This window comes from Dipodomys merriami, unplaced genomic scaffold (assembly GCF_024711535.1).
Source record: "Dipodomys merriami isolate MVZ:Mamm:240054 unplaced genomic scaffold, mDipMer1.0.p SCAF_12, whole genome shotgun sequence".
In the NCBI taxonomy this organism is placed as follows: domain Eukaryota; kingdom Metazoa; phylum Chordata; class Mammalia; order Rodentia; family Heteromyidae; genus Dipodomys; species Dipodomys merriami.
Window position 1 is genome coordinate 46089539 of NW_027202493.1, and position 17583 is coordinate 46107121.

General features: G+C 48.8%; 1 protein-coding gene across 1 annotated transcript in view; it reads left to right on the forward strand.

Annotated features, from left to right (window-relative positions):
* Positions 1-17583, forward strand: part of Csmd1 (CUB and Sushi multiple domains 1) — a 1029359-nt gene that overhangs the window by 534619 nt on the left and 477157 nt on the right. The window contains exon 4 of the mRNA XM_070015936.1: positions 11395-11589. Coding sequence (XP_069872037.1) covers positions 11395-11589 — 195 coding nt within the window. The remainder of the gene's footprint in view (positions 1-11394; positions 11590-17583) is intronic.

Genomic DNA, 17583 nt, shown 5'->3' on the forward strand with positions numbered 1-17583 from the left:
CTGAGCAGAATAGAGTGTTATCACAAAGGCCCAAAGCATGCTGTGGTGCTGTCTGAATGTCAGTACCTTAGCCCTCTCTAAGATATTAGCTCTCTCTCTTAAGAGCTTAGGCCTCCAGAAGATGTTGTGCTTCCCTTGGGCAGCTGTTGCAGGTCCCCCAGGAAGCAGTGAAACAGAGTGGTGCAGGAGGAAGGGCTAGGCCGTGGTCTGTGTGTGGCTGGTTCTCTAGGCCCTGTTCTGTGTGTGGCTGGTTGTCTAGGCTGTAGTCTGCACATGGTTGGTTGTCTAGGCTGTGGTCTGTGTGTGACTGGTTGTCCAGGCCATCGTCTGTGTATGGCTGGTTGTCTAGGCCGTGGTCTGTTTGTCTAGGCTGTAGTCTGCACATGGCTGGTTGTCTAGGCCATGTTCTGTGTGTGGCTGGTTGTCTAGGCTGTGGTCTGTTTGTCTAGGCTGTAGTCTGCACATGGCTGGTTGTCTAGGCCATGGTCTGTGTGTGGCTGGTTGTCTAGGCCATGTTCTGTGTGTGGCTGGTTGTCTAGGCTGTGGTCTGTTTGTCTAGGCTATAGTCTGCACATGGCTGGTTGTCTAGGCTGTGGTCTGTGTGTGCTGGTTGTCTAGGCCATGGTCTGTGTGTGCTGGTTGTCTAGGCCGTGGTCTGTGTGTGGCTGGTTGTCTAGGCCGTGGTCTGTTTGTCTAGGCTGTAGCCTGCACATGGCTGGTTGTCTAGGTCGTGGTCTGTGTGTGCTGGTTGTCTAGGTCGTGGTCTGTGTGTGCTGGTTGTCTAGGCCGTGGTCTGGTTGTCTAGGCTGTGGTCTGTGTGTGCTGGTTGTCTAGGCTGTGGTCTGTTTGTCTAGGCTGTAGCCTGCACATGGCTGGTTGTCTAGGTCGTGGTCTGTGTGTGCTGGTTGTCTAGGCCGTGGTCTGGTTGTCTAGGCTGTGGTCTGTATGTGGCTGGTTGTCTAGGCCATGGTCTGTGTGTGGCTGGTTTTCTAGGCCGTGGTCTGGTTGTCTAGGCTGTAGCCTGCACATGGCTGGTTGTCTAGGCCGTGGTCTGTGTGTGGCTGGTTGTCTAGGCCGTGGTCTGTGTATGGCTGGTTGTCTAGGCTGTGGTCTGTTTGTCTAGGCTGTGGTCTACACATGGCTGGTTGTCTAGGCCATGGTCTGTGTGTGGCTAGTTGTCTACGCCAGAAAAGAAGTTGCATACACATGTTCAAAATTATAGGATAATACAAAGAGCAATGAGTTTTCTGAAAGCTGCAAGACTCCAAAATGTTCCATAATTGTACAGACAGAGCAAGAAATTCAGGCATGAGACTGTCACCCTAGGGTTCAAGCTACAACAGTGGTGGTGGTGTTTCTTTCACTCAATAGCTTTGTGAGGTGGAACCAGATTGAGCAGATGGCAGGGGACATCGTCTAACGTGGGATGTAACTCTGGAAAGATCAACCCAGCAGTGGGCTGCGGGGGGAGGCCGTGGTCGGGGAGGGCTTCCTCACGCCGGTCATCTCTGAGCTCTCAGCGCCCGGTGTCCACAGTGAGCGGCAGGGAAGGGCGAGGGTCGGAAGGGACCTCTGCTGGCAGAGTGCTAGCCAGTGAGCTTAGCAGCAGGTGCTAAGTTCAAGTCCCATTTTGGACCTGAATAAAGGGGGAGGGGAAGGAAAAGTAAAAAAGGCCAAATAAACCTTTCTGTCTCCAAAACACTTGTGGTGGGGTGCAGAGTTCTCACAAAAAATAATTAACGAAGCAAACCAAGAAAGGGGGAAATAGAGAAAAGCGGTGAAGGATGGAGGGAAAGTGAGTGGGAAGATCGCGGCGTGTGGGGGGGAGAGACGTGCCCCACACGTGGACAGGAGGGGAGAGACGTGCCCCACGTGGACAGGAGGGGAGAGACGTGCCCCCCACGTGGACAGGAGGGGAGAGGCGTGCCCCCCAGCGGACACCGCGTGTCTAACTGGGAGATGGAGAAGGAAATGTTGACAGACAACGCTGTATCTTCTTCTAGCTCTCCATCAGCACATCTAAAGCGACTGGCTTCGGGACCACTCAGCAACTCACCCACCTTGATGGTGAATATGTTGGTGAGGATTAGGCTTATGCCATCCTGAAACACAAGCCTCCACATAGCACCAAACCCAAGGGAATTCAAAGAACACTGAGGGCTCCCCCATCCTGCACAAAGCAGGATACCACCATAAATGAACCGAATCAAGGTTGCCAGACAGGAGACCGAGAGGATTAGGACCCGGCTAGCGGGCACAGGGCCGCCATCCGGGATGATGGAGACCTTTCCTATGTTGATGTGACGGTGGTTTTGTGGAAATGTGTACTTGCCAAAGGCCCAGGCTCCCATCTGGGTTCCTCTAGGGACACGGGGAGGGGGGAGGGGGTCTGGGTCCCTCTAGGCACGTGGCAGGGGCTGGTGGAGTGGGAGCCGCAGGCGGCTGGGGCTGCATCCGGTGGGACATCTGCAGTGGCCCTGACCCAGGCTCGTGGCTGTCTGATTTTCACCTGCGCAGCAGTGACAATTGTAAACGATGTCGGATGAGCAATCCCAGCAGTGCTGAGCCCTGGTGGGCAGGGGGACATGGGAAGGAGGGACTCACTCCCATGGCAGCAGCGCCCACCTCAGCCTCCCCTGCGTCCTCCTCCTCCTCCCCTGCGTCCTCCTCCTCCTCCCCTGCGTCCTCCTCCTCCTCCCCTGCGTCCTCCTCCTCCTCCTCCCCTGCGTCCTCCTCCTCCTCCCCTGCGTCCTCCTCCTCCTCCCCTGCGTCCTCCTCCTCCTCCTCCCCTGCATCCTCCTCCTCCTCCTCCTCCCCTGCATCCTCCTCCTCCTCCCCTGCGTCCTCCTCCTCCTCCCCTGCGTCCTCCTCCTCCTCCTCCCCTGCATCCTCACTGACTCCAGGGCTTTGTGCTGAGCCCTTGAGTTGGTCTGCTGTTGGGTTGGTCCCCCTGCTCACGCCTGCTCACGCCTGCTCACAGCCCCGTGGCAGTGCATGGCAGCGTGGCCCCGATCCGGTCCCTCAGGGCAGAGGAGAGAGTGTGTCTCTGCGTCCCCTGTACCGCCGGTGCGTTCAGGACTCGTCCTCAGTGCTCACATTTCCTGTCCGCCACGTGACCGTGAGGGGCGAGAGCAGAGCCCGTCCTCCCTGACCTGGGGCAGTGACCGCCGTGGGTGTCTCTCCCGGGGGGACGGGACCCCTTCCCTGTGGGGCCCCTCACACGTGTGGAGAGACATTACAGATGCTGGGGTTCGTGGTGCCCCTCAGATGCGAGGCCCTGGGATCCGGACAAACCCCCTAGACAGAGGTAGGGCTGCGGTTCGTTCCTCATGGCGACCCCATCCCAGTCCGCGGTCACCGCAGGCCCTGCAGACTCCGACAGGAGGCAGCAGTAAATGGACAGGAGCGTCATGTGGACCCACCGTGCGCACGGCGCGACACCCATCGTCCCTGTGTCAGGAGCACTCGGCCCCCTGGCCGCCACGCTCCCGCTGTGGAAGGCCATCTGTGGCCAGCAAGGCCGGGCTGACGTTCCCGGGAGCGCTCCACCCGTGTCCTCCACACTCCAGCCCCACGCCTCGGCGCTGGTGTCTTGCTCTGATCACGAGTTGCCTTCTACGTCGAGTGTTTTGGCCTTTGTCAGGACAGAAGACAAACGCCGCTCCAGCTGTGCCACCCGACGTCCTCACACCCGGACACGGCTGCCCGGGCACCGGGCTGTTCTGAGGATGTTGAGAGCCACCTGCTTGCAATAACAGATCATCGTGTGAATCACTTTCCTCTGCTCATTCAGAATTGCATTTTGTGCTAGGTCACGGAGACACAGAATAACAATAATAGTGCATTCACTTTATATTTATAGAGAGCTGTAAATTCTGCCAGAGCATTTTCAACCTTGTCGCCTCATTGAGCTAAATCATGCTGTGGGATTGGGTCTGCCCTCCAGATCACGTCCACACTGAGAGGAACGGCCTGGCCTGCCTTGATTTGATTTTTTTTTTGACTCCTGGAAACTTCCAGAGGCTTGGGTTACTGCCGGAGACACCCAGAGACGGTGGTATTCCTGCAGCCCTTCTCCTCAGGAGCCTTCCTGCGGTTCCTGAGGTCCTGACGCCTTTCCTCCCTCTTCCCCACCCTCTTCCTTTCCTCCCGTTCTTCCTTTCCTCATGCTGCTGTGTGTCTGGAAGGGATTCCAGCAGAAAGCCAGACGCTTTTCCAGACTTCTGGAAGAGGGCAGCATCAACTCTACAAAACCGCTTCAGCGAGGGTTAGTGTGACCGTAGCTTTTGGACTTAATCTTGGGGCATTACACCTTCCTTTGAGATCCAGGATGTTTTCTTAGATGTTAAGACTTGCTCCTCTGGAGGGGATGTGTCGTTTCACGCCCAGGGCCCGGCTGCGCCTTTGCTCCTTTTGCTTGAACACGTGCATTAGCACATGGTGATGGTTCTTTGCCCATGTGAGATCTTCTTGAGAGAAGGGGCCTGAACGCTTCTTCTGACAAGATGGCTGCCAGAAGGAAGGGTGAGAGGCAGGGAAGGAGAGCGGACCTCCAGAAGAGGACCTGACAGACACGGCCGTGGCTGCAGAGGAGGCTGCCCTGAGCGCGGGGACGCGGGGGACCTGCGCCTTCCGCGGGAGTGTACCGGGACAGGAGGGGCGTGCTGCCACCATTCTCCTGTCTACCCTGAGAAACACCAGTTCCCACTGGAGGGAACCGGCCAGTGACTCGGAACAAAACACCACCGGGACTTGTGACGCGGGGAAGGCTAAGAAACTGGCAGACAAAGGCCAGCTAGAGAGAGGTGACAGAGGTGCACCCTGGGTCCTGGGTGGATTCCCGAGTCAGCGTGAGGATACTGCATAACAACTAAGACAAGCACGTTGGCTGGCGTCAGAGGATGGCAGTGTGCCAGGGTGGCCACACCAAGCAAAGATGCTGACGGTTGTAGAGACTGCTAGCCATCAAATCTGGATTCTTGGCTGCTTTCACCTCTGAGCTGTGAAAGTTCGTCCAAATTTCACAGAGGGCTATGAATCATCTATTGTGACAACTGTTTGGTTAATATGTTATGTCACAAAACTCCAAAGCAACTAAAATAGTAAACGCTGAGTTAGAAAGTCCACCTGACAAGTGGTAATTCAATATAGAGATCCAGAACTCAGGTCCCGGCTGGAGATGGCCATGCAGATGTCCATCCAGAGTGGACTGGCACGTGATGTAAGGCTTTGGAGGACGCTTCCGAGAAGTCCGGTGCTGCAGCTTGCACAGCTTGCTTCCTGGGTACACTTGGTGACATCGGGGGAGGTTTGAATATGACAACTCAGGGCTTAGGTGCTCCTGGCATTCGGTGGGCAGAGCCAAGAGTAATGCTAGGATTGGCAGAAGACTCTGCAGAAGGGGCATCTCCACCCAGTGCCGAGGCTGAGCCGCGTTGCCAGGGCGGAGCACACACGGGAAAATGAAGCGGGTCGTTAGCTGGCCACAAGTCAGTCAGAGAAACAGGAAAACAATTGTTAGGGTAGAAGAGCATTGGAGTAGAGTAGAAAAGAAAGGCAAATGGAGACGGTAAATTTACAACCAGGAATGGACAGCGTTGCGAGTTGCTGAGGACTGGACACTCAAGGTATGTCCGTTAATGTCACCCTTCTGTGTGGACACCAGGGAGGTCACGAGGGGCTCACACGGAGGCGGATTTGTCGTGACCTTCGCAGCATCCTTTGACATCGTGACATTGGGGATAGACTGTGTGGAGCAGCTGTTGGACTTGTGTCTCAGAACCTGGAGAGGGTCTGAGGTGGGCAGAGTTCCTCACTATGTGTGCTGCCAAGAATGCTCATTTAACACGAAGGCATGGTGCCGTGCACTGCATGTAGTTCTACACATGCGCATGTGCATGTTTAACTCACACAGAAGGGTGTGCACCTGCCTCCTGCCCTTCCCTGCTCAGCAGGAAGCTCCGGTCAGTCCGGGGACCTGCCCTGTGTGTGCTGGGTATGTGCAGGCCTCAAACCGCCTCAGTTCAGATCCAGGCCTGACCTGAGGAGGTGCAGCCAGCTTCCTCCTCCATCTGCTCCTTTGTACGAGGAGACAGCAGACATTTGGAGAGCAGCACTGGCAGCCAGAGTCCCTGGCTCTCCAACTTGCCCATTCTATGTTATGCGGCTAGTCTGTGTGATTAGTGTCATCGAAAGAAGGTGCCCAAGTGACTCCTGCATTTTGTGACAAGTTGAAGGTCCTTTTTATAGTTAATAAGAAAATGTATGGCTATCACTCTCCATTCTAACTTCAGGACAGAGGCTCACATTTATATATAACAATAGTTTCCCCCAGCTCATGTCATGTGCCTCCCGAAGCCCTCAGGTAAATGTGCTTAGCATGTCGTCCAGAGCCAGCCCTGTAGGTATTGATTGGAGAGCATAAAATAGTGGAAAAGAGCATGGGTCTCGTGTCTTTTTAGTAGAGATACTAAGAATGTGTTCTACACAAAAGTACTGAGGCCCCAATACAGAAAGAAACATCCTTAAGGACTATGAATGATATTTCAGGGGGAAAAATGTGACTTTTTGCAGTAATGCGTAAATGAGAACTAGACCTGATGCTTTCAATAATATGAATGAGGGGCTGGGAAGGTGGCTCAGTGGTAGAGCGCTTGCCTTGCATGTCTGAGGCCCTGGGTTCAATTCCTCAGCACCACATAAGCAAAAAGAAAAAAGCTGGAAGTGGCGCTGTGGCTCAAGTGGTAGAGCACTAGCCTTGAGCTGAAGAGCTGAGGGACAGTGCCCAGGTCCAGAGTTCAGGCCCCACGACTGGACCCCCCCCCCAAAAAAAAATAGTAATATGAATGAGTTCTCACCCTCCTCACATCGTTTTACTCATGGTCTCCTTCTCACTAAAGTGGCCCTAACCACATAATAAAAACCACCATCCCACACTATTCCAGAAAGACTATCACCTCCTTGTTATTTTGTGCATAGCATTAATATCTGACCCACTATGTAGTTTGAACATTTTTTTCTTTTAGTATTATTCAAATCCTATGTAAATTGCTAATTTAAAGTTATTTTGCCTACCCCTCTGGTACATACCAGTCCTGCAAGAAGCCCTCTCGAGGAGGTAATGATGGATCATGGTGAAGACGAGGACATGGGGACACACACACACACACACACACACACACACACACACACACACACACACGTGTGCCCAGCGCAGGAAGACAGCATGGCCAGTCACTGGGCACCCAGCAGTTATTAAGTAAATGAGTAACAGAAGGAGTCACAGGCTACAAGACTTCCACCAGACAATTTCTTCCATCCATTCGAGCTTCTGGAAATCAGGACTGAGGAAGTACCCGATTGGGGCTGAAGAAGTAATGGCAGTTTACTGTCCTTCTGTCCTTTCTCTTGACAGCCACCCCTCTGAGATGGCTCTGACTCCCCAGGGACCATTCCCTAGGGCTCCGGGGAGGGGACATGGCGTGTGAGAACACTCTGTTCTTTCTTCCTGCCCTTTCCCAGTCTCTGAAGCTTGTGCACTGCTCAGCTGCCTTGGGGGTCCTAGCAGAGACAGGAGTGAGGTCACCTGAGTGCAGGGACAGGGACTGGGCCCGGCTGAGCAGGGCAGAGGTCAGAGGTCAGGGGTCAGGATGGTCCTGGCCGCAGACTCACTGGCGGCTGTGGGTGTCACAGCACCTCGTTCCACACGGCATTAGTGCCTCGTTGGAGACCATGTTTAAATCCGTGGGGGGGGGGGGTTGCTCCAGTAGTTCCCTTTTGTGACACACCTCCATCCTTCAGAGGTGCTAGCCTGGAAGGTTCTGGAGAGAGAGCAGGGAGAGAGCAGGAATTCCAGGAAGCGTCTGACGCTCCCGATCCCTGTTTCCTGTCGAGCACGGCTGACGGGCCTAGCCTGTGGGTTCCCTTGCGGGGAGGTCAGCAGGGCAGCCAGTGAGGATCTGAGTAAGTGCAGCGGATGCCACCGGAAGGCGCAGTGTGACGGAAACAAAGCACCCAGGGAAAGCCTCGGGCGTCGGCTCCCCAGGAGCGAGCCTAAGGCCATCTCCTGCGTGCACACGGCCCTCCCAGGCTCCTCTGCTGGATCCCAAATGCCCTTGACAGCCCTTCATCCCACCCGGTACTGAATGCGAATTCTGCGTTCCATCGCGCCGTGGTCTTCTCCCTTCCTCTGGCACAGGGTTTGATGTAACCTCCGTTATTTAAGCAGCTGGGTTAAAGGTCTGATGTGATCGCCGGTGAAGTCTCGGAATTGTGACTGTCTGCCTCTGCCGGCTGACGGGTGTTGCACACAGCCTTCGTCCCTGGTGGAGCTGTGTGCAGACTCAGCTTCGTGGGTCTGTGCAGGGGGACAGGCCAGCGCTCTCTCACAAACCGCTCGCACCACCCTGGCCTTCTTCCCGCCCGAGTGCAGAACTCTGCTGTAAAGGAATTTGTTCCTGAGACATCTATGGGAAATAGGGTCTATTTCTCAAGGGGAATTAAAGAGAATTAAAAGCTGAGTTCAAGTGAATTCAGTAAGTGTTTTCTAAATGCTTCGTGTGAACTTGTTCTGGGGCAGACACAAGGGACCTTCGTGATCTTTAAGAAAACTGGTGTAAAAAAGAAAGAAATTGATTCATTAAAGCGAAATTGGCAGGAGAAAAGCTGAGAGAAATTTGCTTGATTTTGAATTAGTTTTCCTCATTTGAGGGATCGCCGATCGTTGGCAAATTTTGTGTATCTAAGTCTTCAATGTCTGTATAAGTCCATTACCTTAGCTGTTTTTCACAATTTCACAATCACAGATTGTAATGACGTTGATTTCTTCTGCAGGGCTGAGCCCTGGGCCTCGTGAAGGCTAAACAAGGCTTTCTCACACTGAGATACTCCCCAGACTTCGATGCTTTTTTGAGATAAGGCCTCCAAGTTGTAATCCTCCCAGGTCTCCTCTGAATGCTGGGATTATAGACATGTCACATCATGCTGATCATTGTGTAATATGAGTGTGTTTATATGTTGCTGTCTGCAACTGGAGTTACATTTTCTCAGCTATATTTGGTTATAGAAATTATTTGTGCTAAGAATTTAAATGATTAAAAAGATAAAATTGACTGGAATGCAACATCTTTAATCCCTAAATCATAAATTTTTAACTTTATAATGTTATAAGTCTATAATATTATAACTATATAAAGTTATAGCTACAGGATTTTAAAGCACCACCAAATGGCTCTAAACTTTGAGAGGTAGTTTTAATAAGTTCTTTTTCCTTAAAAAAAAAAAAAAAAGATGTTATGCTCTGGTACCTACAAACATCTTTTTCCCAATGTGAGAATAAAGTAATTTAAAGTTACAAGCTATTAACTGATTCATTGTTTTATATATGATATTTTATTAGAAGATTAGTTTTTTAAAAGTCTGGTATTTTCCTATTTGCATCATACTTATGAGATTTGTGTGTCAGACACAGTGAGTACAGAGAGGATATATAATCTATACAATAGGAGTTGTGCACACAGAGAGTGTATATAATCTGTATGACAGGGATTGTGAACACAGAAAGCTTATGTAATCTGTGTGACAAGGATTGTGCACACAGAGAGTGTATATAATCTGTATGACAGGGATTGTGCACACAGAGAGGATACATAATCTGTATGACAGGAATTGTTGTGTTTATCATTGCACGGGACCAAGATGGATTTCCGAAGCACCTGCTCCACACCAAGCACTGACAGAGATAAGAAGAACGTGTCCCCAGTCTTGACAATTGGAGAGCTGTAGAATTGCTCACAGCTACTTGCAACTCAAACTTATAAGAGGTCAGAAAGAATAGATATTTGTAGACTGTGATATCTTACTCCATCTTCACACCTTAACTGTGAAGTAACATCCCTCAAACATCTCCTGTACGTAAGCGGCTATCAGGAATTAAGGAAGAGAGCTAACTGTGACTCTCCGGTCCCACAATTCCTGCCCTTTCCACGGGGCTCGGCCCCACAGGAACTTGGTGCTGGAGATGTCCATCTGAATTTTGTTGTCCTTAAGCATCAAGTATGTTACAGCAAAGACATAATCTGTAGACGAGATTGGAAAGGAACCTTTGAAGTCCTGCCCAAGCCTAGACCTCCCCCCTGGAGAGGACCTGCAGGCCACCGCAGGACAGTGATCTCTGGCTATTGCTGGGCACTGAGCCTGCTGGGAAAGGGTTCAAGGGTTCTTTCTCCTCGTGAATTGATGAGTAGGTGAAATATGATATTCGTTGTAGAGCGTGCGTACTCTCGACTTGCTTCATATATAGTGGAAATGTGTGTGTATATGTGTGTATCCAAATCTATGTGTATGTCTCTAACAGTAGATATGTACATAGGGGGATAGATGGATAATGTCTATCTATAGATAGTGGAATATATATGTTCTAACTAGAGATAGTCTCATAGATTTTTCTGTCCAGGCTGCCTTTGAACCACAACCTCCTGAATAGCTAGGATTCTAAGGCTGATCCACTAATTCCTGGCTCTTGGCTTCTTTGGGGAATAGATTCTCGCTAATTTTCATCCAGGCTGGCTTTGAGTCTTGCTTCTTCTACTTCTCAAGTAGCTTGGATTACAGGCATGAACCACCATACCTGGTCTAGAAAGTCTTATCAAGGCACACTATAAAAAGGTCAGGAAGAACACAATCAAGGCTTTATGTTTGAACTGCAGATTACCATCGAACTTGTATTATCAATACAAATAGTTAAAAATATAGCTATGAGCCATAAGCTATCAATGTGCAGGAGGTAGGCTTGGGTTAAAAGACTGCCCAATTTTGTTTTTTCTTTAAGCTGATGGATGAATAAATAAGATTTTGGGGTTATTCTTCATTGCAGGTTTTATACTTGTAACACTGATTGAATGAGCTGTATGCACCTGGAACTGTTCTTGTCCTGGAAGCATGGGAGTAAACATGTCACGAGGAATTACTCCTGCTGTATCTCTAGCACTGTTTTTCAGACCGTTTCACCTTGCTGGATGATGTGACGCCTAGTACATGAGCTGTAGCTTCTAGCCATTGTTAAAAATAGAGAGACATGGTTTTTGCAAGAGGGAAGTATGCCTGTGTTTATCCTTTAAGAAAATACGTGTATTTGTTTTTGTTTTAAAAATGGTTGCAGCTCAGGCGCTCCAAGACGTGAGGACATTTACTGTCTATATTTTACGTATTTACTGTTGATGTTTTAGACATTTATTGTTTATAATTTAGACATTTACTATTTATATTTTTGGTACAATTGAAAATTTTTCTCTCAAAAATTTGCTAACATTAACAGTTCAGATATGGTGTCTATTTCGCCTATAAATGGAACTCAATAGAACTTTTTTACTTAACCTTTTTTCCCTCCTTCCACAGTTTTACCCAGCCATACCTGCGGGAACCCCGGGGAAATCCTGAAAGGCGTCCTGCATGGTTCGCGCTTCAACATAGGAGACAAGATCCGGTACAGCTGCCTGTCGGGCTACATCCTGGAGGGTCACGCCACCCTGACCTGCATCGTCAGCCCTGGGAACGGCGCCTCCTGGGACTTCCCAGCTCCTTTCTGCAGAGGTGCGGTGCCCCAGTGCGTGTGACCCTAGTGGGTGTGTGGCCCTACTGTGTGTGTGGCTCTAGTGTGTGCCCAGGGTCAGCCCTGGAGTGTCCACAGGAGTAAGGCCTGTGCCCCATGCTGGTAAAGGCTCAGGAGCTGACAGGAATGGTTTCTTCTTAAATGCTGGGCATCTCTGTGGTCACAGGGTAAGAAACTGCCCCAGGTTCTAGGGTCCCTGCTGGCGTACGGCCTCCTTCAGCTCCACCAGGGAGTCTCATCCTCTGCGTCCTTTCTCAGCTCATCCTCATTAAATCACAGAAAGCTCCAGATGCCCATCTCACCCGAGTTTCAAGTCAACCGTAAACGAAGGCCATATTTCACCTGCCCTGAGCTGCAATTTGGTGTAAGGCTGGTGGCCTTTCCTGCATCCTGGCAATTTTGGGCCTTTCTGGTGAAATTATTTTTCTCTTTGGATCTTTAAGGAAGTGTAGAACCAACCTTAAATTTTAGTTTCTTGAAAGATTTATTTTGTGAGGGCATAAACAAAAGTATAGGGGGTATTTATTGAGCTTTTAATGAAATTCCAAAGTCACTTGGTGAGTACTCGTGAGAATTTATTTTCACATCTTATCGGAGATATTATTTGATGGCATATTCCTTGCGCTCAGGTCTGACACTGATCTGTTTGCTTATTGGTGGCTGACAGACTGATTGGTTGTCGGGTATTTATTGGTGGCTGATAGACTGATTGGTAGTCGGGCACTGGATACTGAGCCCAGCTCCAGCTCTTGCAAGGTGGTTCAGTGTCACTTGAACCAGGCCCTCTAACACACTGGGTTTTATTTCTTTTGGGCAGTAGGGCCTTATCTCCCTAACTTTGCCTGGGGCTGGCTTCAAACTTGTCTCGGCCTCCCCGTCACTGATGACAGTCTTCAAGTCCAGAGCTGTGCGCTGCTCCTCCAGACTTCCCGCAGTGGCTCCAGGGCTCCATGCCTTGCTTTTGCCCTGGCTTCCACTCCGCCCTGGACTTCCTTGTCTCTGCCCTCCTTCCTATTCCCCATAGCCATTACACCTCCAAGGATGTTCTTTCTTTTTGGAAACTATGTTTCATTTGTCTCCATTTCAACTCCCACAGTACTTCTTTTATTGCCTTAGGGGAAAAGTTCAATGATCTATAATACTTATTCCGTGGCTATTTTGTGTTGCCTTTGCATTTAACTCAATTGCAAATTTACAAGAGACACAATTAAAATTGTGAGTCACTGTATCCTCAGTTCCTTCTAGTGAAAACTGTCCATCTATAGAATTGCACTCGTATACCACTTTAAGGCTCACGTTTCCTCCAAAAGTTTCTTTTAATGGAAGGTCTATTCTATGATTGCAAAACTGCATACCTTTCAAAGTAGATAAAGTAAATTAAATACTTTATACAGTCAAGATTAATATAGCTGTCTCACACCTTTCCTATCCTAAAGCCATATTTTACTAAATGCAAACTATGTCAAGATGCTTTTGTGGTTATAAATATCTTCTACCCTCATATTAATAAATTTATATTAAATTTTGCATTTTTCAGTAGTTAGCCTAGTAAAGATTTAAAGGGCATTAAATAAAACATTTTGGAAGATACAATAGCTTCCTATTGATTGGGATAACTGGATCATAAGAGAAATCAATGATGGAGTTCCTATAAGTGTGCAGATGTGGCCTCGCCAGAAGAAATGTAAGTGAATTTGGCCATGGAGGGTGAGTTGGTGTCTAAAAGCAAGATGAAAATACCTCCTGCTTCCCAAAAGTTCCGCGGACTTCATTCCAGGAACCGCTTGAGGCTTCCTTCACAGATGTCATTAGCAGGAGCCCACGTGGCAAGTCTCACAGCCTTTGATGGCGCTGCGGAAACCTACCTTCCACCACAGACAGACAGCATTTGCCTGAACACCCCAGGGTTGTCTCCCATGGAGTCACTGAGTTGTCTTCTGAGAAACAAGTTCCACACGTAGCACAGTGGGAGTTCAGGCTAGCACCTGATGGGCCTCCCTCGTATTCATACATGTGGGAACATAAGCTGGCCTTCCGGACCGAGGACAGGACCCTCCCGTGCATCTGGGAGCTGCCATTCGGGAAAGGCCTGCCCCACCGCCGGTCACAGCCACATTCTCTCTCACCCGAGACCCTCCGACCCCGAGGCCTCTCTTGTCTCTAAATGGAGTCCTGTGCTTGACAGAATGTACTTCAAAAGATAATCCTTGCAGCTCTTATAGAGCTGAGACTCTGAAAGTCAGAGGTCTGGGCGATTTCAGTTACCAGCTGTCCAAAGAACTCATTTTTATACCAGCTGCGTTGCGCAGCGGTCTGCATTAGCATAATGATTATGCCTTGCGTGACTACCATGGAAAGATATCTGTAACTCCTATGCAAACGGCAGCTCCGGAAAATAAGTTGAATCCCATGGATGCATGGCTTTGGTGGTGTCTCGAAGTTCACCTGGAGATCTCAGAAGGAGCACAGGATTTATTCTGGCACATGGTAAGGCTGTGGAGTGTCAGGTTGAGATGACATATGTCAAGCTTCTACCCTGGATACTGTGGCAAGTTGGTTATCATCTTGCCTTCTCCTGCTTTTATCAGCCTTGTTGAACCTAATTGCCAATAATCAGGAAAGTTGTACTATGAAAGGCAGTATTCTGTTCCACACCACCATGAGATTGCCGTCACTATGGACTCATGCATTGAAGAGTTGCAGGGGTTTTTCCTTTGCTTTATCTATTTTGAATGTTTTCAACTGACATTCTGCTGGCTCCTCATGTTTGTACTGCTTTCACACACCGCAGGGCCCACTCTTCCTGCCAGGGCTTAGGTGTCTGGGCACTGCCACACACATGTGGCCACTGCACTGACCCCGCATGCCTGCTTCCTCAAGGATGGCGGCATTGTGAGCCTCGTACAGGTGTGGGGTGAAGTTCCCAGCCACCACAATCCTAGGCTGAGGAACGAGAGTCCCTGGGGACCCTCCACATGCCATCGGCCCTTGCCTTCAAGATACTTTCATGTCTAAGTGACGCGTGTACTTGATGTCATCCTCCATCTGTCTAAAGGCCGCTGGTACATATATGCACATAGACTGATAGAAAAATGAGTGATCAGCTGTGATCACTGTGTTACTCTCACTGGGACTCTTGCTTACCTGCTCAGCAATTGCTGGAAACATTTTGAAACAAAAGTTTATTGCAAAATTAGTGAAAAGGCGAGACTTCGATTGGTCTTGATTAAACCAACATTTTTTTCTCAAACCAAATCTCATCTCAGACTCTGCCTTGCTTTGGGAAGATAGGACGTCAGGCCCCAGAGAGTGAGGATTATGAGAGGTGTGAAAGTTATGTGATGTTTCTAGATGATGAGTTTCTAGATGTTTCTAGAGTTTCTAGATGATGACGTCCTCAACAGAAAAAGCAGGTTTGGGAAGGAGCCATTCTACCTGTCAGCATGAGAACAGGATGAAGAGCAGTGTTTTAGTTGTCATGAGGGTGGGAAGCCTCAGGGGACAGTGAGCCCTGGGTCTCAGGCCCTGGGGCTGCATGGGGCTGATCCCGACAGTGAGCCCTGGGTCTCAGGCCCTGGGGCTGCGTGGGGCTGATCCCAACTCTGTCAGTTGAGCCCTGCATCTTCCATAAATGTATTATCTTTATTTTTTTAAGCTCTGTGGTCTCACTGTGATCTGTGAGAAACTTCCTCTTTCTAGAACTATTAAAAGATTACTTGAGATAAGTCAGGTTGACTGTTTTTGCAAAGAGCTGGACACAGTAAAATGCCCAAAGTCTCAGCCATTAAATATTGTTGCTATAATGCTGTGTATTCTACCCTGGAACACACCTTTGGAATTTGTAAGTGCCTGGAGTCAAATGGCAAAGTGTTGGAAAGGACATTCCTGTAGACAGCAAGGTCTTAACTCTGGTAGCTCTTCCAGATTTTGTACCTTATTGGTACTCTTTGCAATATGAGCAGTCACTGAGCTGGGTTGAGAGGAGAAATTAAGTGGCCGAAAGCACAAGCAGAAGGCAAAGAGGCCCGGCAAGTAGGTCTAAGGAGGAAAGGAAAAGTTTCTTTGCTATGCAATGGCTTGTCCTAACAGAGTAAGAGAGGGCTATGCATGTGGTGTCTGCATGTACGGTAGAGGTGATGTCCACACATAGCAAACAGTGCAGCAAGGGAAGCTTCACAGATGCACAGATGGAGAGAGCTTCTAGGCAGTGGAGAAGTGTCCTGTCTTCAGGTGTCACAAACTCAGAGTTGGCCCCACCTTTGTTGGCTGTAAGGAGAAAGGACACTAGGAGTCAACACATGGGGAGGCATGACATTGTTTGCTTGCTTTATTTAATTGTCCTTCTTGTTAATGTTCACAAGCCACGAATATTGTATGTTATTATGATTTGGTGAGAGACTCAGCCAAGGAAATCGTGACCTTTTTGAGGTCACTTATTGCGGGTGGAGATTTGCTGTGCTCTGGTATCTGTAGGTGGAGAGCTGTTCTTATTAGGACATGCCTATAGGGAGCTGTTTTGTCCTGGACACTGTGTTTGGAGAATTGTTCTATCCTAGAATCTGTAGGTGTAATTGTACTCCCTTGGACACTAAGATGAGAGAGATAATTACCCTGTCCATGTTAAGAGTCTTTGCCAATAGCTTTGTAGTATGGTTTCCCTACCTTCCTAATGTCTGAGAAAAAACAACAAGAAGAGTGGAATGCTTGACCTGATACAAATATTCTCTGCCTATGAAATAAATAGAAGAGCCGAAGGCCTGGGAGAAGCAGAGTTGGCTTTGGAGAAGATAAGGCTGTATCCAGGCTAGGGGCTAATACTTCAGGCAGCTGATTATTGATGGTTAGAGAAGTTTCTGATTTTGCACCCTATATTTGCTGAAAGTGTTTACAAGCTCTAAGGGTTTTCTTGTAGTGTCTTTAAGGTTTTTGATATACAGCTAGTTTATCATCTATAAAAAGAGGTAGGTTAGCTTCTTGTTTTCCTACTTGGATCCTTTTCATGTCTTTTTCTTGCCTTATTGCTTTGGCTAGGGTATGGAGCACTGTATATTTTTCTTGCCTTATTGCTTTGGCTAGGATATGGAGCACTGTATATTTTTCTTGCCTTATTGCTTTGGCTAGGGTATGGAGCACTGTATATTTTTCTTGCCTTATTGCTTTGGCTAGGATATGGAGCACTGTATATTTTTCTTGCCTTATTGCTTTGGCTAGGATATGGAGCACTGTATATTGAACTAGCATTGAGAGAGTGGACACTCTTGTCTTACCCTGATGAGGAGGAGCATCTTCTCCCCGGTTGGGACGATGCTAGCTTGTGGGATTGGCTTTTACTATTTTGAGTTTGAGCCTTTTGTGCCTAGTTTCTCAAGGACTGATCTTATAAAGGAAATGTTAACATTATCACTAACTTTCCCTGCACCTATTTAAATGATCCTGTGATCTTTGTCCTTGATTCTATGCGTGTACTAGACCACACTGATTGATTTGTCTATCAAGCTATTCCTGGTTTGGAACTAATGGAATCCCTTTTAGGAAACTGAATCACTCAACAAGGGGACAAACAGAATGTGGAGTTATCAAATCTAGACATTCTATATTGGCTAGAGCCATCTCCAGAGAAAGAACCAAGAGGATATATCTCAACATCCATAGATAATTCTAGAAATATGTACAGATATGTACAAATACGTACAGATACATCACAGAAAACTGGTTAAATGATCACAAATGCCGAGGAGACTCACAATTGGCCATCTGCCAGGTGGAAAGCCAGGAAACCAGTGCTGTGGCTGAACAACCCCAGGAAGCAGGGCAGCCAGATGATATTAGTGTGAAGGGGAGTCAGCACTCTACACCCAAGAGCTGGAGAAAACCCGTGTCGGAGCTGCGTTAGCGAGAGCACAGTGGCTTCCCCTCTGTGCATGATGCTCATCTGAGCATGGGTTTCCCGCCCAGCCCACTGAGTTACATCCAGG